General features: G+C 66.2%; 2 protein-coding genes across 2 annotated transcripts; one reads left to right on the top strand and one right to left on the bottom strand.

Annotated features, from left to right (window-relative positions):
- Positions 1 to 3,081: 3,081 nt before the first annotated feature.
- On the bottom strand, positions 3,082 to 8,893 carry KISS1R (KISS1 receptor). Its single transcript, XM_055344375.1, is given in 9 exon segments — positions 3,082 to 3,274; positions 6,114 to 6,248; positions 6,250 to 6,460; positions 6,463 to 6,499; positions 6,502 to 6,543; positions 6,926 to 7,158; positions 7,422 to 7,557; positions 7,917 to 8,041; positions 8,647 to 8,893. Coding segments are annotated over 9 exon segments (1,359 nt in total).
- Positions 8,894 to 11,109: 2,216 nt separating this feature from the next.
- On the top strand, positions 11,110 to 19,731 carry R3HDM4 (R3H domain containing 4). Its single transcript, XM_055343361.1, is given in 9 exon segments — positions 11,110 to 11,239; positions 15,239 to 15,393; positions 15,771 to 15,785; positions 15,788 to 15,894; positions 16,294 to 16,417; positions 17,236 to 17,321; positions 17,778 to 17,863; positions 17,946 to 18,001; positions 18,781 to 19,731. Coding segments are annotated over 9 exon segments (816 nt in total). The 5' UTR covers positions 11,110 to 11,156; the 3' UTR covers positions 18,885 to 19,731.
- Positions 19,732 to 20,108: the final 377 nt, after the last annotated feature.

Below are 20,108 nucleotides of genomic sequence, written 5' to 3' on the forward strand. Positions count from 1 at the left end.
AGGGAGCGTCCGAGGGGGAGGGGAGGGGAGGGGAAGGGAGGGAGGGGGCGGCCCTCGGCGCGGGAGGGCTGGAGGGACCCGGCCGGGTGGGGGACCCCTCCGCCGCCTCACCCGCCACCGAGGACGGGCCTGGCCTTGCCGAGCTCGGAGTTGAACCCTGTGCCCTACTCTAGCCGCGGGGCTCTAGCGACTTAGCCCTCCACCCGCCCCACCCCCAGCGCAGCCTCGGTTGCCACATCTGTAAAATGGGGATTAAACACCCGGTAATGACTCGAGCTACTGGGACGGGAAATGGGCGCAGGCCCGGGGATCGGGAGGGCGGCCAGGGCCGTGCGACGGGGGCGCTGTAGGTGGGGGGGGGGCCTTGGGAGGGGATGGCTGCGGGAGGGGGGAGCGGGGGGGGGGTCAGGGCGGCGGAGTGCGTGCTGCGCCCGGGAAGATTCCCAGTGAAATCGCGATGACCCCGACCCCCCACGGGACTGTCACCCCTCCCCAAGGAGAGGTCACCTGATGTCCCTGGTAGTAATACGAACGGTCCTCTTCCGAGCTGCGGTGGCCGTCCGGGTGCCCACGGCTCTTCACGCCCCCATTTCAAAGACAGGAAGGCTGAGGCACAGAGTGGGGCGCGCCCCTGCTGGGGGGCCCCGAGGCCCCGAGCGCTCCCTGGGGGCCCAGTGCAGGGGCGCAGGCTCCAGCGCAGATGGGGGGCGAAGGGGAGCCGCATGGGGGGCACCTCTCCCGGGTCCTCGGGGTGGAGCTCGAGCGCAGCCCCCTCCCAGTGCCCTGAGGCGCTGACACCTTTGCTGGACATCCAGCCTCCCCGCAAATTGCAGGTTTCCTGCTCTGGGGGGTGGGGGTGGGGGTGGGGGTGGGGGGTGGGGATTCCCAAGCCAGGGGGATGGGTGCGGGGCGGCTCCCCCACCCGGCAGGCCGCAGTCCTGCCCACCAGCCCCAGGGCCTCAGTAGCCTAATGCACGCAGGTGGCGGAGCCTCCACCTGTAGGCGATTAAACACCCAGCCCCAGCTGCGGGCCTCGCCGCCCCCACCCCCCAGGGGGAGGGGCAGACACCTGCCCCGGGAGGCGAAGTTTGGAGAGACCCAGGTGAGATGGCCCTAGAGGGTCGCGGCCCCAGGCCCTCCTCTGCAAAGAGCAGGAAAGCCTCTTCCCCTCGGAAGAGCCAAACGGGTCTGAAAGCACCCCCTGCCCCACCCCCGTTAGAGCCGTGGAGGGCGGGGGTCTTCGTGCCTCAGTTTCCCTCCTGTGAAAGGAGTCCCTGTGGCGTGGTTCTGAGGATTATACCTCCTTCTGTTCAGAAGGGGGGGGTACCCGCAGGGGCAGGTGGGGTGCTGCCCCCCCCCCACCGCCAGGGGAAAACTGCTGCCTGGGCTTCCCTAGGGTGCCCAGCCCAGAGGGTGAGGGGCTGCGGGATTCCCAGCTGCCTCCAGCCAAAGGGATCCTATTTTTAGCTGCAGGAGGGAGGGAGGGGGACCTCAGGCGCAGCCTGGGGGCCCACGGGGTGGGCAGCAGGCCCAGGTCCCCCACCGGCCGCGGATTCCGCTTCCTGCTGTTTCTCAAGCCGGGAAATGGGTCCAGAGACACAGGTCCTGGAAGGTTTCTGGGCCAGCCTGTGTTGCGGGGCCCCTGTGGGTTTGGGAGGCGCCTCCCCACGCTGGGCTGGGTGGGGGCACCCTCTTGAGAATTCACCCAGACCCCCTGCGGCCTCCTCCCCGTGGTGCTCCTCCTCCTGGGCCTTGCTCCGTGGCCGCCCTCCCTGAGGCCCCGGCCCGGGCGCCCGGAGGCCTGCGCCCTATCCCGAGCGGGCCTCAGCTCCTTGGAGGGTCCGTCCCTGACCTGGCAGGGTCACGGGGGCCCCCCAGCCTGTCACCCGTCTTATCTTCATCCGAGCACTTGTTTCCAAACATCTTTATTCATCTAACCTGCTGGACCTTGCTTGGCGCGGGCTCCAGCCCAGGCTGCGCGGCACACACTAGGCGCTCGATAAGTGCCGGCTGAAGGGAAGACTCCCGTGTTCCTTCCCTCCGCCCGCAGGCTCATTGGTGTCTTGTCTGGGCCACACGGAGCCACCGTCTTGATTTCCAAACCCCAAACCGAGCCAGCCTGGGGGGGGGGGGTCCCCTGTCACCGGGGCTCCAGATAGACGGTCCCTTGGAGCCGGGATCCACAGATCCACGAAAATGCAACTTTAGCAACTTTTATAGTAGAAAGAAAGAAAGAAGCAAATATACTAGTAAGACGTACAAGATCCTAAATCCAGCCTGAGTTACAGTAGTTTGTTTTTGTTTTATGATAGTCACAGAGAGAGAGAGAGGAGGCAGAGACACAGGCAGAGGGAGAAGCAGGCTCCATGCACCGGGAGCCCGACGTGGGACTCGATCCCGGGTCTGCAGGATCACGCCCTGGGCCAAAGGCAGGCGCCAAACCGCTGCGCCACCCAGGGATCCCGTAGTTTGTTTTTTTAAAGATTTTTATTTATGTGAGAGATGGAGGGATATGTTGCGGGGGGGTGGTTGCAGGGGGGCACCCCCATCATGACCTGAGCCTCCCAGGCGCCCCTGAACTAGTTTCTCTATACTTGTAAAATGTCACATTTAATATTTTTTAGTGGACAAGATCCCTTGAGACAAAAGTGATGAGGACCCGGAAAATTCATAATGCAGTTGGGGCAGGGGGCCAGGCTGGGTCCAGGTAGGGGTCAGGTTGGGGTGCAGGCTGGGGTCCAGGCCGCAGTCCAGGTAGGGGGCCAGGTAGGGGTCCAGGCTGGGGTGCAGGCTGGGGTCCAGGCAGGGGTCAGGTTGGGGTGCAGGCTGGGGTCCAGGCAGGGGTTCAGGTAGGTGTCCAGGTAGCGGGTCAGGTAGGGGCCCAGGTAGGGGTCAGTAGGGGTCCAGGTAGGTGCCCAGGTATGGGTCAGTAGGGGTCCAGGTAGGGCTCCAGGTAGGGGTCCAGGCTGGGGTCCAGGTAGAGGTCCAAGGTAGGGGTCCAGGCTGGTGTCCAGGTAGGAGTCCAGGATGGGGTCCAGGGAGGTGTCCAGGTAGGGGTCAGATTAGGATCCAGGTTGGGGTCTAGGCTGCGGTCCAGAAGGGGTCCAGGTAGGGGTCCAGGCTGGGATCCAGGTTGGAGTCCAGGCTGGGGTCTAGGCTGGGGTCAGGTAGGGGTCCAGGGAGGGTCAGGTTAGGGTCCAGGTTGGGGTGCAGCCTGGGGTCCAGGCCAGGGCCCAGGTAGGGGTCCAGGCCGCGGTCCAGGTAGGGGTCCAGGCTGGGGTCCAGGCGGGGTTCAAGTAGGGCTCCAGGTAGGGATCCAGGCCGCGGTCCAGGGAGGGGTCCAGGTGAGCCCCGCCCCGACTCCTTGGTGGGCTGCGAGCACCACCTGCCGGGCACCTGCGGGGCTGCAGGCCGGGCGGGGGGGGCCCGGGGCGCCGTGACTCCCACAGGGGCCGCCAGGTGGCGCCGAGTCACCTGGAAACGAGTTGCCGGGGCCAGATGGGGAGACTGAGGCCCGCGGGGTGCATTTTCTCCTCCCTAGATCCTGCTGAGGCTCCACTCAGAATTCCTCCGTAAATACAGGGCTCGCGGCCAGGTTTTAGGGGCGCCCCGCATATTGCCCGGGACCTCCTTATACTAATACGTTTTCACTGTTTACCTGGGACTGGAATGAGCCCCTCCCTCCAGGCCGGCCCCAGGGTTCATCCCAGTTGGGCGGCCCTGGGGCGTCCCACCCCCTCGCAGGTGCACTGCACCGGAGGGTGCCTGGTCCTGGCAGCCGTCAAAGTAAGGGGGTGGCGGTCAGGAGACAACCTGGAAAAATCTCCCCCTACCTGGGGCCACGTGTCTCCTTGCTTAGAGGTCACCATGGCTCCCACCACCCTCAGGACAGGCCCGACTGGCCCCTGCAGAGCCCTCCCACCTCCCGCTCCTCTGGCCCCACAGGCCTTCTGCCCGTTCATTCCTCCAACCCAGCACTTGCCTGCCTCAGGGCCTTTGCACTGCCTGTGCCCTCCGTCCCTGTGCTGTCCCTCCACCTCCATGCTCCACTCACATCTCTCACACTCACCTGCTCCAGGAAGCCTTCCCGGCCTCACCCCCGACCAAGGTCAGGCTCCCAGTTACTGGCACAGGGCACAGAGGTCCCTTTGAGAACCCCCTTCACCGCCGTCCCCTCTCGTCTCTCCAGGTAGTTTGCCCCCTTCTTTTTTTTTTTTTTAGGTTTGGTTTTTTTTTTTTTTTTTTTTTTTTAGTTTTTTTTAGTTCTGTGGGAGACCAGGCTGCTCGTGGCACTGCCAAGGCCCAGCCGCAGTGCAGAGCCCGGCACCCGGAGGGGCTCTGGAAATCCGGTCCAGCCCAATGAGCTCCGGGGACCCCTCTTCCGGGACATCCCTTTCAAGCCTTTAACTGGGTGTTTCTTAGGTCACAGTAAATCCTGATACGCAACGTCACCGGGGTTCCCCCAGCAGTGACGTCTTGCAAAATTATGCGACTACCCACATGGACACCGAGGCAATGCACCCTCCGGGTCTGCATTTCCCCGTTTCATTATATGGGGGGGGTCCCTCCTCACCAGCCCTGCACCCTTGCCTGGCGCCCCTAACCTCTTCTCCATTCCCATGTCCCCCTGTTGGCGGGGGATATCCTTCGGGGGTCGCCTCTTTGTGTCCTACGTGATCCTGGGAGATCCGCCCCGGGGGCCGCGTGTCTGCACGGCAGGGTGTGGACAGGGCGCCCACAAGTGTCCACCCCTGGGTGGCGTCCTGTGGCGTGGACGGTTGGTCTGTAGGACACCCGAGCTGTGTCCACGGTCGGCGGCCACAGGTAAAGCTGCTGCGAGCACATGGGAACAGGTTTCCTGTGACAGGACATTTTGTTTCTGAGATGAATGCCCCGGAGCCCCCTCTTAACTTTCTTTCTTTTTTTTTTTTTTTTAACCTTCTTTTTAATAAATTGTTTCCCGGATGCTTGGGTAGCTCAGGGGCTGAGTGTCTGCCTTCGGCCCAGGGTGTGACCCCGGAGTCCCGGGATCGAGTCCCACATTGGGGTCCCTGCGTGGAGCCTGCTTCTCCCTGTGCCTGTGTCTCTGCCTCACTCTGTGTCTCAGGAATAAATAAATTAAAATCTTGAAAAAATATAAAAATAAAGGAGGAACCAGTGACTTCAGGTCACTGTCACAATGGCCCCATATTTTGTCCTCTTGGCCTCATGTTAACATCTCCGCCCACCTGGGTTGTTGGGAAGCCTGCGATGTCCCCAGAAAATCCGGGCCGTTGCCCTTCCAGGTGAATGGGCCCTGGCCTGTGGGGCCACGGTGGGGGGGGGACTCACCCCCCCGTAGCCACACCCCAGGGGCACCTGAGGGGCACCCGAGGGACTCCCACTGCGCCCAGCCATGCAGCGTGGCCGAGCCGTGAGGTGAGCCTCTGCAGCCCGGCTGAGCCCAGGCGGCCGGAATCGCCAGTGATCGTGGCCTGCTGCTCCCACTGCCCCCCGCTCTGGGTGCTCTGTGATGAGGCAGCCGCACCGAGCCAGGGAGGGCCCGTTTACTCAGTGACACCCAGGACCCTGGATGCTCCCCGCGGGGCGGAGACCTTATTTCTGCAATTTAACACACGCACACGGTGGGGATCCCTGGGAGGCTCAGCGGTTTAGAGCCTGCCTTGGGCCCGGGGCATGATCCTGGAGACCGGGGATCGAGTCCCACATCGGGCTCCCTGCATGGAGCCTGCTTGTCCCTCTGCCTGCGTCTCGGCCTCTCTCTCTCTCTCTCTCTCTCTCTGTGTGTGTGTCTTGTGGATAAATAAATAAAATCTTTTTAAAAAAAAACCACGCACACGGTGTTCACGTTCTAATACATCTGAAGACGGGATGGAGCTCACAAAGTCACAGTTGCGAGGCAGCGTGGGCAAAATGTCTAGGGGTGCTTTGGAGGGAAAGTTCCGGAGAGCGGGGTGTCCCCGGCATCGCCTCCAGTTTCAGGAAACGCAGAGGTAAGGCCTTGCAGTGTGGCAGCAGCAAGCGGGCCAGCGAGTCGGTGCGGAGCCTTGGCGGGGACAGGACGTCCTCACTAGGACTGTGTGGCACAGAAAGGACGCGCGGGGCAGCCACACGGTAGCAGCTGCTGTCCGGGCAGCACCTGTTGGGAGGGGCCCAGCTCTACCCCAGGGCGCCCCCGGCCCGTGGGGGCTGGGGGCGCGCCCAGGCGGAGCAGCTCCGCGGGCGGGGCGGCGGGGGGCGAGGGGCGGCCGAGGGGCGCAGGGGCAGACCCCGCGGAAGGCCTGGCGGAAGTGGGAGCCCAGGAAGGCGTAGAGCAGCGGGTTCAGCGCCCAGTTGCTGTAGGACATGCAGTGGGCCCAGATCTTGAGCGCCTAAGCCGCGTAGGTGCGCGGGTGCCAGGCGCCCTCGGGGCGCAGCGCCTGCAGCACCAGGAACAGCTGGATCGGGCCCCAGCAGGCGCGAAGAGCAGGACCACGGTGGCCACCAGCCGCGAGACCCGACCCGAGCGCTCACGGCGCCCGCCCGCTGTGCCAGCAGCTGCCCCTGGGGCGGAGGGAGGAGGGAGGAGCGCGGAGGGAGGAGGAAGGAGGCAAGGTGGAGGCGCGCTGCGGCGCTCCCCTGCACCTCGTCTCCTCTCCTCTCCTTTCTTTTCACTTAGTATGATTTTTTATTTATTTTATTCTTTATTTTTTAATGTAAATTTGTTTTTTTTTTTTTTTTATTGGTTCACTTATTAGGATTTTTTAAAGCGAGCTCCGGGCCCCCCGTGCGGGGCTTGAACTCACCACCCGGGGATCAGGCGCTAGCGCGGCGCCCCCCTCCCCCACTGCCTCCCCTCGGACCCGCGCGGCCTCCCACGTTGCCCGCCCCCCCACCCCCACCCCCGTCCTCCGCATGCCCCTCCCCCGCCCGCGCAGCCGCACACCTGCAAGGCGCCGTCGGTGGCCGCGGGGCGCGCGGCGGTGCGGCCCAGGTGGCGCAGCATGGCCCCGTAGCAGGCACAGGTGGCGGCCAGCCGCAGCAGGTAGAGCGCCAACAGGTTGTAGAGCGCGAAGGCGCGCTCCAGGGCCCGGCTGGGGAAGGCCTCACTGCAGTAGGTGCGGGGCCCCGGCGAGAGGCGGTGCAGGGCCAGCACCGGCGCCGACACCGTCGCGGAGCCTGGGTCACCGGGCAGCTTGAACACCTTGCCGGGGGGACGAGGGGCGCCCAGGGGGTCCCCCCATGGCTCCCCAGGGCCTTTCCCCGCAGCGACACCGAGCGCCTCCCAGGCCCGCGCCCCCAGGGGCTCACCTTTGCAGGGAGCGCGGTTGAGCCCACTCCCCAGATGCACGCGCGCCCCAGGCCCGCAGAGGGGCCGTTGGGGCGCGCCCAGCAGCAACACCTTGTCTTGCCACCCCCGTGCGCCCGCGCGCTGCACTCACCCACCCAGATGCCGAGGCTGACCACCAGAGCCAGGCGGGGCGTGCGGGGGTGCAGGGCGCGCAGCGGGAACACGGTCACGTACCAGCGGTCCACGCTCATGGCCGTCAGGGTGGCGCACGTGGCCTGCACGGAGACCTGCGAGCACCGAGAGCGCGATTCGCCCCGTGTGGGGTCGCGGCCCCCTGCCTGCACCCACCCTGCGGCTCCCCCCTCGTGTCCACTCAGGTGCACCCGGGCCATCCTGGCAAGTTTGCTGGGGCAGGAGAGGGCGGGGCGCCGGACAGGACCCAGGACAGTGGAGGCTTGAGGTCCGCTGGGGCCTGGGGTGAGGCGGGGAGACGCAGAGCCATGCTAGGACCGCGGGCACTCACGCCCGTCACCCGCATCCCGGTCTGCATCTCCCCACCTGCCGGGCCTCGTCCCTCTCACCTGCTCGGGCTCCCCGCCCGCCCCGGCCCGCCCCTGGACTCCGGGGGGGCGCCCCAGCCGCACACCTGCTGCATGTAGTTGACGAACTTGCACATGAAGTCACCCAGCACCCAGGCGGGCAGCGGATAGAGCAAGGCCGTGAAGGGCACGCAGCACAGCAGGAAGGTCACGTCCGTGGCCGCCAAGTTGGCTGCAGGCAGGGCACGAGCGGGGCACCTCAGCCGCCCAGGGCTCCCCACACAGCCCCGGGCCCTGCCCCCTGGTCCTCCCTCCCCTGCAGTGACCTAGGGCAGAGGATTTGGGGCACCGTCCAGGGTCAGTCCACCCTGCTGAGCCTGCCTAAGCGGCCCCACCCGGCTGAGGTTCAGCACCTGCCCCCCACCCTTCACCCCCTCGGAGACAGTGAGGGTGGCCCACGCGTCACCACAGAGCACAGGACACCGACACTCACCTGTGCCAGGTGGCCCAGCCCTTCCTCGAATGTGTGGACCGAGCCACGGGGCAAAGGTTGCACCTGGGGTCCTGCAGCCCCGCCCCCTACTTTTGTTCAGTGCACACGGTGTTATAAGAACCGCGTTCTAATCCGACACCGTCTCAAGCGGCAGGGCCATGCTCCAACCCCCCAAACCCGCCTTAACTGCCCGGCCCCGGACCCTTGGGTGCACAGTTCTGGGGCTCCCGCCCAAGATAACGGGTCGGCGGTCAGCGGTGCAGGGCCGGTGGGCGGGCGCCGGCCTCTCCCTCCCGGGGACCCCCGCGTGGCAGGCGGGCTCCGCGCAGCGCTCTGGCGCTCACCTATGTAAAAGTTGGTCACCGTCCGCATCTGCTTGTGGCGGCAGATGACAAAAAGGACCAGAGAGTTCCCTGCCAGGCCGTGCAGCATCAGCGCGGCGAAGAAGAGGGGCACGAGCCAGGCGTCCAGCAGCCGCAGCTCCGGGGCCCGGTCGTCCGAGGCGTTGGCGCCGCAGCCTGGGCAGCCCGTGGCGTTGGCCAGCGCCCACCAGGACGCGTTGGGGGCCTCCGTGGCCGCCGCGACGCGCATGGCTTCGCTGCCCTCTCCCTCCTGGCCGCGCCCTGGGTCTGGAGGGCGACTCCGCAGGGCTGGGCAGCTTCTGTGATTCGTCGCAGCCCCCCCAGAGTTTATACCGGGCTCCCCGCGGTGTCCCCGCCTCTCCAGCCCTGCTGGACACGCCCTCTCCTTTCCGTGCCGTCCACTCCTCTGCACAGCAAACGTCTCCCCCTTTCCGTCCTCTCCTTGCACAGGAGGGGACAGGCTGGGGGAGGGGCTGGGGGGCCGCAGGAGAGGGGGAGAGGGGTAAGCCGCCTGGAGGCCTCCGTGGGTCCTGGAAGGACCATCCTAACTGTACGGGGACACTCAGGACGGGCAGGCAGCCCGGACCAAAGCACAGAGACAAGAGTGGTGACGACTTTGACCTTGCAAGTGGCTGGGGGTCGCAGATGGGAGGGCCGTGGCTGGTGGTGAGGCCGGCCCCGGTGGAGGCTGCAGGACGGGCGCTGCAGAGCCAGGGGGGCTCCGAGCCGGGCAGGGCTGCCCAGGATCCTATGGTTAGAAGACGCCTGGTCTCGAAACTTAGCCTCACCAGGACTCACTGCCTCCCACCTAACCAGCACCGGCAGACACTTGCCCTGGGGACGTGGGCAGTGGTGACATGGGCCCTGGTGGCCCTGGGGGTAGGAACCCGGCGGAGGGCAGTTTGCAAGGACCGTAGACCCCAAGCCCGCACCCAGACACGTAGCACCTGCGGTACGTGCCCGCTTGCCAGGACGTCCGGCCCTCACCAAGTACCGCCCAGGCAGAGAGATGCCACCAGTGACGAAAACGCACCTAAGAGGTGGGGAAGGGAGGAGCAGGGAGACACACAGGGGCACCACGGAAGCACATAAGTCAGGGGTGGGCGGCGTAAGAGCCTGGCCTGAGAATAAGGGACGGTTAGGATGGGGAGACGCAAGGCTGCCCGGAGGCAGGAATTCTGGGGGAGACTGTTGGGTGGGTCTAAGGCAGTGGGGGGGCACTCAGCAGGTGGCTGGAGCCTCGAGGCAGGGCTGTGGGGAGCAGAGGCTGCGCAGCTCCTGGGCAGGCGGCGGCCGGGGCAGGGGGTGCTGGGAAGGGCACAGGCGCCCGGGAGGGAGGCTCCAGAAGCTGCGGCCGCCCCCCATCCCCAGAGGGAGCACATCTACTGAGTAGTTGGTGGCCGGGGGCCAGAGCAGGGACAGACGCTGCCGGCCCCCAGCGCCCCTGCCCTGCTCGCTCCCCAGGGTGCCTTCTCCCTGGATTCCCATCAACTCCGATTTCTTTGACCTTGCCCCAGGAGTGACGTCACACAGCAGGTGCTTTTCGGGGTCCTTCAGTGGTTCCTCCTCCTCATGCTCCTTACTTGTTTCTCTTTATTTGCGAAAGTGATGGGGTCACGGGTCCTGCACGATTTCCAACAGGCCGCCTGTGGCAGCTCTTATCCCTGGGGTGTTGCTTCGCAGGGTCCCGGTTCCCCACCTTTCATGTAGGTGGAAGGGTGGGTTCTAGATTCCGCAGCAGAGTTAATTCTCTTCTCTAAGCCCTCCCATAGCTCCCCATTGCCTCTGAACAAAAACCAGACCTCCTGTCACAGGGGCACCAGGCTCACGGGTGCACGCCCCGCCGTCTACCTCGGCCCCCTGGGGCTCACTCACCCCCTGCTCTGGTCACTCTGGGTGCCTCAGGGCCTTTGCACTGGCTGTTGTCGTTGCCTGACACGCCCCTCCCACTCTGCGGCTTGCCAGTCCCTCCCTCCGAGAGCTCCTCTTCCCTCCCCACTCTGTCTTGGTCACTGCTGCACCCTCAGAGCCCATCACTGGGCCCCGGTCACCCCGGGGTGGGGGGGCAGCACTTGTTACGGGTCCTTGAGGGTGAAAGGGGGTGGGAACTGGTGGCTTATGTTTAGAGATGAGTAAACTGAGCCACGCCGTCCAGGCTCGGGGAGGGGCTGGTGGTGCGGGGCTGGGGCTCCAGTCGTGCCAGCTGACCCTCGCCTCCGACACAGATGTCCCCTCCTTGCTGGCTACCTGGCCCGGCCTCAGGGGCAGGCATCACGCACCTCCGGCCTCAGTTTCCCCGCCTGTTCCTGGGGGCTGAGTGTCCCCCATACCCCGCCGGTGGCCGGCGATCTGCAGGCACCGTGGCCTGAGCCCCCGCCCGCCCGCCACGTCCAGCCCGCAGGCTCCGCCCCGGCCCGCCCCTGGGCGCCCGTCACTTCCTGCACGGCCGCGAGAAGGCCCTGCCGGGCGGCGGCGACAACAGCAGCCGGGCCATGGTCGCGCTGGAGAACCCGGAGGGCGGCTCGGAGGAGGCAGCGGCGGCGGTGGGAAGCCCCCCGGGCGGGCGGCGGACGCTGTGAGCGCGGCGGGGCGGGCGGGCCGTGCCTCCTGGGCCTCCAGCACCCCTGCGCTCCCCTCTCCCCTGCTGTCTGCCTGCAGCCCGGGCCGCCCCGCCCCTTTTCCTTGGGGGACCCAGGCCGGAGGGCTGGGGGTGGGGGTTGGTTGCCACCCGGTGTTTGGGCAGAGGGAGCACAGCCCGCTTGCCCGCTCGCAGGCCCGAGGGGCCAGAGGGCCCCCCACCCTGGGCCGGGTGTGCACTCGCTGGGGGCGGGGGGCAGGTTGGATCCCCTGGCCCGGGCCGCCTGCTGGGGTCCGAGGTGCGGCTGCCGGGTGGCCCCGGAAACCCTCCCGGCGCCCTGGGCATGCCCCCCACGCCGGCCTGCGCTTACCTGTGGGGATTCTCAGCCCCCCACCCCGGAGCGCACGGGGCTCTTTGTTCATATGCGAGGACTTAACAGATTAGGTGTGCGTGGGGGGGGTGCTTAAAACGTGGGTGGGCAGGAGCGCAAGCGGGGGAGCCACCCACTCTGGGTACAAACCCCAGTGGGCCCGGGGCAGGTTCCCGGCTAATCAGGGTGTCCGGGCAGGAACCTGGGCCATCCGTCCTGTGGTCCTGGTTTGGGGAGTGGGCAGGGGGGAAGGACAGGGCTGCGTCCTCCGTGGGCTGGCCCGGCTGCCGGGGCTGTTGACGCCACCTTCCGTGCCTCAGTTTCCTCCTCTGTAAAATGAGATAGAACAGCGGCCTCTCCTCAGAATGGCTGGGATGCGGGGGGAGCTCTAGGGTCCTGCACCCGGCAGAACGGAGCATCCATTCTTTTTTTTTTTTTTTTTTTTTTAAGATGTTATGTATTTGAGAGAGGAAGAGTGTGCGGGGCGGGGGGGAGCGGAGGGGGAGACAGAGAGGCAGACGCCCCGCTGAGCTGAGCAGGGAGCCCTGCGTGGGGCTGGTCCCAGGGCCCTGACCCGAGCCAAAGTCAGAGGCTTAACCAGCTGAGCCACCCAGGTGCCCTGGCAGCATCCGCTTCCTTAAGGATCGACTGAAACATTTCAGTACTTTGTTGCATTATTGCTTCCTTATTCCTGCAGCCTTACTGGAGGTCTCCACCTGGGTGTCTCCCCAGAAGCCATGTGGGTCTCTACCCATGTGGGTATTTACCTTCCTCTGAGGGGCCTCCCCCATCCAGAGAGAGTGTCAGCCTCCGGTGGGTCCCCGCCGGAGCTCCCTCACCTCACCTCTGTGTGTCCCCCAGGGGTGTGGTCACTGCTGGGGGCCCCAGTTGGCCCCACCCCAGCCTGAGTCACCTCTGGGCGCTGAGCCCTCCCTCCTCGGTTTCCTGCTTCGGGAAATAGGTTCCTCTCTCGCCTCTTCCTGGGGTGTGGGGGGGAGCGGCACCACAGAAGGTACGTGTTAGGCCAAGACAGCAGGTGATAGAAGGCCTCGCTCCGCAGCCTGCAGGGAACAGAACTGGGGGAGGCAAGGGGGCCTGTTCCCCCCAGACCCACCCCGATGGAGCCTCTGTTTCCGCCTTGGGCCTGTCCTCCCTCACTGGACACAGCAGACATTTCCTGAGCCCCGTGGGTCCCCAGTTCCCCCATCTCTAAAGTGGTCTCTCCCGGTGGCATGGGAAACAGATGGACCGGCCACTCGGGCAGGGGCTGGGGGCACAGCCGTTTGTGAGTGTCTAGTGTGGGAGGCAGGGGCTAAGGAGTAAACAGACGTGGACCGACCGGCTGATTAGGTTGGGCAGGAGCAGGGCGGTGCCATTTAGCAGCCCCAGAGGTGCTGAGAAGGTGTACTGGAGGCAGCAGGCTCAGCATGTGCAAAGGCCCTGGGGCAGACTGTTCCTACGGGGGGTGAGGCACAGTGAGGGGGCCCCTGTGTCTGCAGCAGAGAACCCTCAACCGTCATTGCACATCTCATCTCCTGGGACCGAGGGCTGCTGCCTCTGCCCTACCCACTCCCACGTCCTCGCTCTCTTGATTGAGGATCCAGGACCCGCACGAGGCCCCAGAGGCCGCATTTCTTGTCTTCTGATGGAATCTGGTTCAAGTGGGCAAGCCTGAGCTGGTGGCGGGACCCCGATTCCAGGGCTCGGCTCAGGGCATGAGGCCCCCGCGTGGGTGCCTGGCCCAGACCCCTGTGTTCACATGATGGGGGCAGGGCTGGGCTGGCCCTGGGGGGCGTGGGAGCCGCACGTGGTGGCAGAGCAGGGGAGGGCCCGGCTGGTCTTAGCTGGGGGGCGGCCTGAGGGGCCCCCACAGGACTCCGTGGGCTCAGGGGGGCTGGAGGGCAGTGCACCTGCTCAGATGGGCCGGGTCCTGGCCCTGCCACAGGCCTGAGGCTGTGCGGAGCCGCCAGCGTCACAGCCCCACGACCCGAGGGCTCTGCCGGGCCCTGACAGCACCCGATAGCCACCCCGGATGCGGACTGTTATCAGCCCGGCCAGGCTGCCGTCCTGGACTCCGTCCAGCCCTCGGTGGGGGTGCCCGGGCCTCAGGGAGGCAGCCCTCACTCGCCGGCTCTGTGCTGACTTGATTTGCCTCGTCCTGACGCAGCTGCCTTCGTGGAGACCGTGGGGTCTCGGCTTAGTGGCTCCGTGACTCTGTGGCAAGTCTGTGCAAGAGACAGTGAACTTTCAATCCAGGGACGAGGCTGGGAGCAATAGGGGGTGAGCTCCCCACCTCAGGAGGACACCAAGCCGGTTGTGCCTGGGTCCGTGGGGGAGGGTGCCCGACCTGCCCCCTGGCTCTCAGGGCCCCTTCCAGACCCACGGGCCCCTACAGAGGCCGTTCTTAATCCTCACGGTGCAGAGGGAGCTGAAGCTCCAGGCTGCACAGCAAAGCGTCCTCGCAGGGATTTGAACTCAGGGCTGAGATTCCAGGCTCTGAGCCGACCGGTGCCCCTGCCTGTGTGCTCCTGGCGATGATGCCACGGGGCCCGCACCCCCCACCCCCGGCCTGGCGGCGTGGGTCCCAGCCGCCTGTTTGCTTGTTCGGCATGAGGCCTTTCCCTCCAGGACACACACGCAGCCGTGGATGCTCCACGCGTGTTCCAAGCCCCTCGTCCCCACTGCCCTGGAGTTCCATGGTTTGGAAGGGACAGGCCACGCTTCTGTGTTTAGTTTGTGTCCTGCGAGCTTCGGGGACCAGGAGAGTCTGGCGGGTATTTGGACTCTGGGTTCTACTCAGTCTTGGGACCGTGGGATGCCGCGGAGAGGGATCCTGCGCGGCGGCAGGGCCGTGAGCGTCCGCGTGGGGCTCACGGTGCGGTGGGCGGGGTGGGCGCTTACCAGGGACGCTGAACGTCCGGTGATCAGAGAAGCAGAGCCGTGAGGTGTCACCTGGGGGCTGTGGCCTCCTGAAAGCCCTGGACAGAGCCGATGGGAGCCTGGGGCGCCACTGGGTGGGTGCAGCATGCTGGGGCAGGGGTGGCGGGGCAGGCCACCTGCCGGGGCGGCCACGTAGCCCCCCCCCCCCCCCCCCCCCGCCGCGCCGGGCCCGGTGGGTGGCCTGGCCAAGCCGCTAATCCATCTCCACAATTAAGGCCGTTTGCTCGGAGGAGGGCAGATTAGCTCCACGCGGCCGCCCAGCCCTGCCACTGGGCCCACTGCCGGGGTTCCGGGGACTTGAGGCGCACGGGCGTGGGCACTGCCTTTGGACTCCTGGGGGCCTGCGAGGTGTCTTGAGAAACTCCCAGAGGAGGGCGCGCCCAAGTCCCGGAGCTCGGCCGGCAGGGGCAGTTAAGGCCTGGGAGCCTGGTTGGGGGAAGGAGGGGAGCTCCCCGTGGCCACCCACCCACTACGTGCGTCCGGGCCAGTGGTTCTCTTCTCCGGACCCCAGGTTACAAATCTGTCATCACAACGGTCTGGGCCTCGAGGGTGATGTGACCCCAAAGCGAAATGTTAAGGGTCTAGAGAGCGCCCCGTTGGCGAGGGAAAGCGAGCCGGTGATGGCCACGGCCCGGGGCGATGGCGGGGTTCTGAGGCCTGCCTCCCTACCCAACCCCGGCCCACAGGCCCCTTCCGGGCTGCCTGCCCGCTCTAGCTGGCTCCCAGGTGAAGAGGCTGTCAGCCTCCAAGCGGAAGCAGCACTTCATCAACCAGGCTGTGCGGAACTCAGACCTCGTGCCCAAGGCCAAGGGGCGGAAGAGCCTCCAGCGCCTAGAGAACAGTGAGCAGGGCTTGGGGGCACCTCCTGGGGGTTCCTCGGTGAGGACGCTGTGTGTGTTGGCATCAGCTGCTGCTTTGTCCGCGCGTCTGGCCCTGAGCTGGGCCACGCTGCCGCTGGGCCGTAAGGAGCTCTGGGCATTGGAGCTTGGGTTTTCAAAGACGCGGAGGAGTTCGACAAGCCGGGGAGAAGTAGGCGCTCCGGAGGTGCAGGCTCCGTGTGTCTGTGCCTTCTGGGGAGGACGGCAGGAGCGGGGACGTGGGGAGACTGGAGGGCCCTGATACAGAGGCCAGGGTGGAAAGATGGCTCTCGGCTTTCTGTGGAGACTGGGGGACCCCTGTGCCAGCCCCCCAGCCCAGAGACCCTCTGTTTCCATCTAGCCCAGTACCTCCTAACCTGCTGGAGACAGACGGGGGCACAGCTGGCCTGGACGATGGGGACCTGGCCCCCCCGGCAGCACCCGGCATCTTCGCAGAGGCCTGCAGCAATGAGACCTACGTGGAGGTGGGGCCCGGGCGCCCCTCCTGTCTCCCTCTGCTCCAGCCCCCTGGCGCCTCCCCCATCCTTGCTCCACCGCCACACCTGGCCCTGCCGATCCTCCCCCTCTGGTCCCTTGACCAGCCTGTTTCCCCCGGGGGTCCCCAGCCCAAGCCAGCGCTCCCACGGCACCCCCGGGACTTCCCAGCACTCCTGGGGCATCTGCCCATCACTGGGAATGAAGGAGTCCCAGGGGGCGGATTTGGCCGGTGTCCATCCCCCGTCCAGACAGCAGGTCCCCCCAGGGGCAGCCGCGCCCACCAGGGGTGTGTCCATGCGCTGTGGCCGTCTGCACGCCGCCGAGTGGGGAACCCGAGGCTGGGGACGCGCCGTCCTTAGCCCAGGTCCTGCCCGCCTCTCTTCTAGGTCTGGAATGACTTCATGAACCGCTCCGGGGAGGAGCAGGAAAGGGTTCTCCGCTACCTGGAGGATGAGGGCAAGAGCAAGGCGCGGAGGAGGGGGCCTGGCCGCGGGGAGGACCGCAGGAGAGGTGCGGGCCTTCACAGGAGTTTGGGGGGGCCCCCAGGGCTGGATAGCGGGGCCTGGCTGAGGGGAGGAGCCTGGAATGTGGGCGGGGCCTGGGGCCAGTGGGGGAGGAGCCTGCTGTGGGCGGGGCCTGGGGCCAGTGGGGAGGAGCCTGGTGTGGGGGGAGCCCATGGGTGGGTGGGGAGGAGCCTGGTGTGGGGGGTCTTGAGCACTGGTGGGAGAAAGCCTGGTGTGTGGTCGGTGCCCTGGGGCTGGTTGGAGGAGCCTGGTGCGTGGGCGGAGCCTGGCTGTGGGCGGAGCCTGGGGCAGTGGGGGAGGGAGCCTGCTGTGGGCGGGGCCTGGGGGGCCAGTGGGGGGAGGGGCCTGGCTATGGGCGGGGCCGTGGGGCGGCCAGGTGGAGGAGCCTGGTGTGTGGGCGGGGCCTGGGGGCCAGTGGGGGAGGGGCCTGCTGTGGGGCGGGGCCTGGGGCCAGTGGGGGAGGAGCCTGGTGTGGGCGGGGCCTGGGGCCAGTGGGGGAGGAGCCTGGTGTGGGCGGGGCCTGGGGCCAGGGGGAGGAGCCTGGTGTGGGGGGAGCCCATGGGTGGGTGGGGAGGAGCCTGGTGTGGGGGGTCTTGAGGGCAGGTGGGAGAAAGCCTGGTGTGTGGTCGGTGCCCTGGGGCCGGTTGGAGGAGCCTGGTGCGTGGGCGGAGCCTGGCTGTGGGCGGGGCCTGGGGCCAGTGGGGGAGGAGCCTGCTGTGGGCGGGGCCTGGCCGGTGGGAGGGGCCTGTGTGGGCGGGCCAGAGGCTCGCTGCAGCCAATGCCCCACGCAAGGAAATCCCGTAGAGGATCCAGCCTACACGCCCCGCGACTGCTTCCAGCGCATCAGCCGGCGTCTGAGAGCCGTCCTCAAGCGGAGCCGCATCCCCATGGTGAATACCCGTCCAGGCCTCTTTCTCCACCGGCTCGGTGTTTTTCGTGGCTTTATTTTCTCACCTTCTCAGTTGAAGGTGGTGTAATGGGTGATACGTCACGCAGTGCAGGTGGTGTTGGTGGAGACAAGGCAGGATACAGACCCGTGTGATCAGAGTGCAGGAACCAGGCCCGGAAAGGGCTAAGCATGAGGGCGGGAGGGGCAGGGATGATGCAGGTGGGTTCCTGGAGGATGTGTAGGAGTTCACCAGGGCGAAGGCACAGGAGTTGGGTAGCATGGAGCTATCCCAGTCCTGGTATCTTTGGGAAGGGTTACGTAGCCTCAGGGAGCAGGTCAAAGGCCACATTTGAACCTAGGGCTGCAGAGGCTGCAGAGGCTGCCCAGGGCAGGGGGCCTGGACAGCTCGTCCGCAGTGTGACCTCCGGCCTCACCCCTGGGCCCTTTTCTCCTGCAGGCAACGCTGGAGACCTGGGAGGAGCGGTTGCTGAGGTTCTTTTCTGTGTCCCCCCAGGCCGTGTACACGGCCATGCTGGACAACAGGTGACTGGGGGGAGTGAGCGCGGTAGGCTCCGCCGGGGGTCTGGCTCCGGCCCACCGCCACCTACTGTCCATTCCTCTCCAGCTTTGAGCGGCTCCTGCTTCACGCCGTCTGCCAGTACATGGACCTCATCTCAGCCAGTAAGTGCCGCTGGTCTGCAGGAGCCCCTCCCCCGCCCGCAGCCTGGGGAAACCGAGGCCAGAGTCATGGGGGGGGCATGAGCATGGGGCAGGCAGTGGGACTGAGCACTAATTCATCAGAGGCTCCTCGTGTGCCTGGCTCCGTGCTGGGTGATGCTGTGGGCACAGGTGCTCCTCGCTGAGCATCTTCACGGCACAGGGAGAGAGGGGCCTGTGTGGCACATCCGGGGACCCCCAGAGGAGACACAAGGTTCTATTTAGCCGTAGCCCCCTCCACTGTGCCACACGTGTGACATGTCCCTCCTCCTGGGGCCTGTGTCCCCACTTTTACAACGGAGGTGTCAGGACACAGTCCCCCAGGGAGGGCCCTCCGGGTACCCCATTGGGTCCTCGCTCCTCATCTACGCCTCATGCCTGGAGTTGCTGGGGAGACGGTTCCCATGGCAACCCCAGGGGGGTCCTCCTACCTGCTCCCCTGGTGGATTCGCAGCCCCCATACTTCTCTTCGTTCCCGCAGACTCGGGACAGAGGGGCTGCGCTGGGGGTGCCTCTCTGCGGGGGCCGACTGATCTGAACACAGGGAGGGTGGGATTGGGGGGGACCGAATGGCCCCGCCAAAGGCCAGAAGCGGGTGGAGCTTGGGTGGCACTTGGCTGGTTCAGGTGTGGGGGTGGGGGGGATCGGGGGCTGGGCCACCCTGAGCCTTGAAGCCGAAGCCTGGGCCGGGCACCGCGCCGAGGCCCGCAGCGTGTTCCCTGCTGCTCTCCTCGCCCTCGCAGGCGCCGACCTGGAAGGCAAGAGGCAGATGAGGGTCAGCAACCGGCACCTGGACTTCCTGCCGCCCGGGCTGCTCCTGTCCGCGTACCTGGAGCAGCGGAGCTGATGGCGGCCCCCGCGGCCTCCGCGGCGCCGACACCTCGATGCCATTTGCTGCAGTGTCTTTATTATTTTGAGAATTCGTCCCTGTAGACTCGCTGCCCGCGGGCGGCGCCCTTCGCCTGGCCCTGCCCGTCGCCTCTCCAGGTAACCGCCCGCGGGGCCTGGGGCTGCCCGGGCCTCGAGCGAGCGGCGAGAGCGGCCCGGCCCCGTCCCCGTCCTTCGTTCTGCTTTCCCGGCGCGGCCCAGCGCCTGAGCAAGGAGTGAGAGGCTGGGTTTTTATCACTTTTAATGAATTTGGCATGATTTGTTGTAGATTTTTAAAATTTCCCTTTTGGGAAGAAAAACCAAAAACTTGCCCCAGCTGATACATTGGGGGACTTTGTTCCCTTCCCTGCTTGACCCCCCCCTCCCAGTTTTTGGGTTGGATGGGGGGGTGTCTCTGGGGCTCTGCCCCTTTTTCCAGGAGTGGTACGTCGTGTGTGCGTGTGCGTGCGTGTGCGTGCGTGTGCCCCACAACCTAGAACAGAAGCTCCGCGTTAGAGGCTGGTCTTCCCCGCCCCGGGGTGTGCGCTGCTCTCGCCTGGTGGCTCCTGGGGCTTCGTCTGCTCTGCACACCTCCTCCCTGCATCCTGGAGGTCGGGACTTCCAGCCAGAAGCCTCTGCCCTCGGACTGCCCCACTCCCCTCCCTCTGCCCCCCCGGCCCGGCCCCTGCCTGTTACCTTGGGGTGTCCTCGCACCGGTCACCCCGGCGTGTCCCTCCAAATCAGGGCCGGGGGACAGCCCTCCCGTGTGTGTGGCTAGTTGTGCTTTGGGAAAAGTGGAGAGTTCAATAAATTTCTGGTGCTCTGGTCTCCAGCTGTGGGGTCTTCCTTTGGGGCAGTGCTGGGGGCACCGCGGTGCTCAGGACGAGCTTGGGTCCTGGTCATCGGGGCTGCATGAGGGACACCCCACGTGCGAGGCCGGTGTGGGGGGACATGCTGCGGCGGCCGTCCCCTCCCAGGTCCCGGGTGCAAGCCCTGGCCCCGCCACCTCCCAGATGACCACTATCCCAAAAGTCACTGGCATGAGCTTCCTGGGGTGCCAGCACCTAGTACCCTCCTGTGGCTCCAAACCACAGGAATTTGTCGTCTGCCAGCCCCGGGAGCCACAAGTCCAAAGTCAACCTGCGGCGCAACCGTGAAGCTCCCGGGAGGCTCCTTCTTCCTCTTCAGCCTCTGGGGGTCCCGG

Source organism: Nyctereutes procyonoides, unplaced genomic scaffold (assembly GCF_905146905.1).
Source record: "Nyctereutes procyonoides isolate TBG_1078 unplaced genomic scaffold, NYPRO_anot_genome, whole genome shotgun sequence".
NCBI classification, from domain to species: domain Eukaryota; kingdom Metazoa; phylum Chordata; class Mammalia; order Carnivora; family Canidae; genus Nyctereutes; species Nyctereutes procyonoides.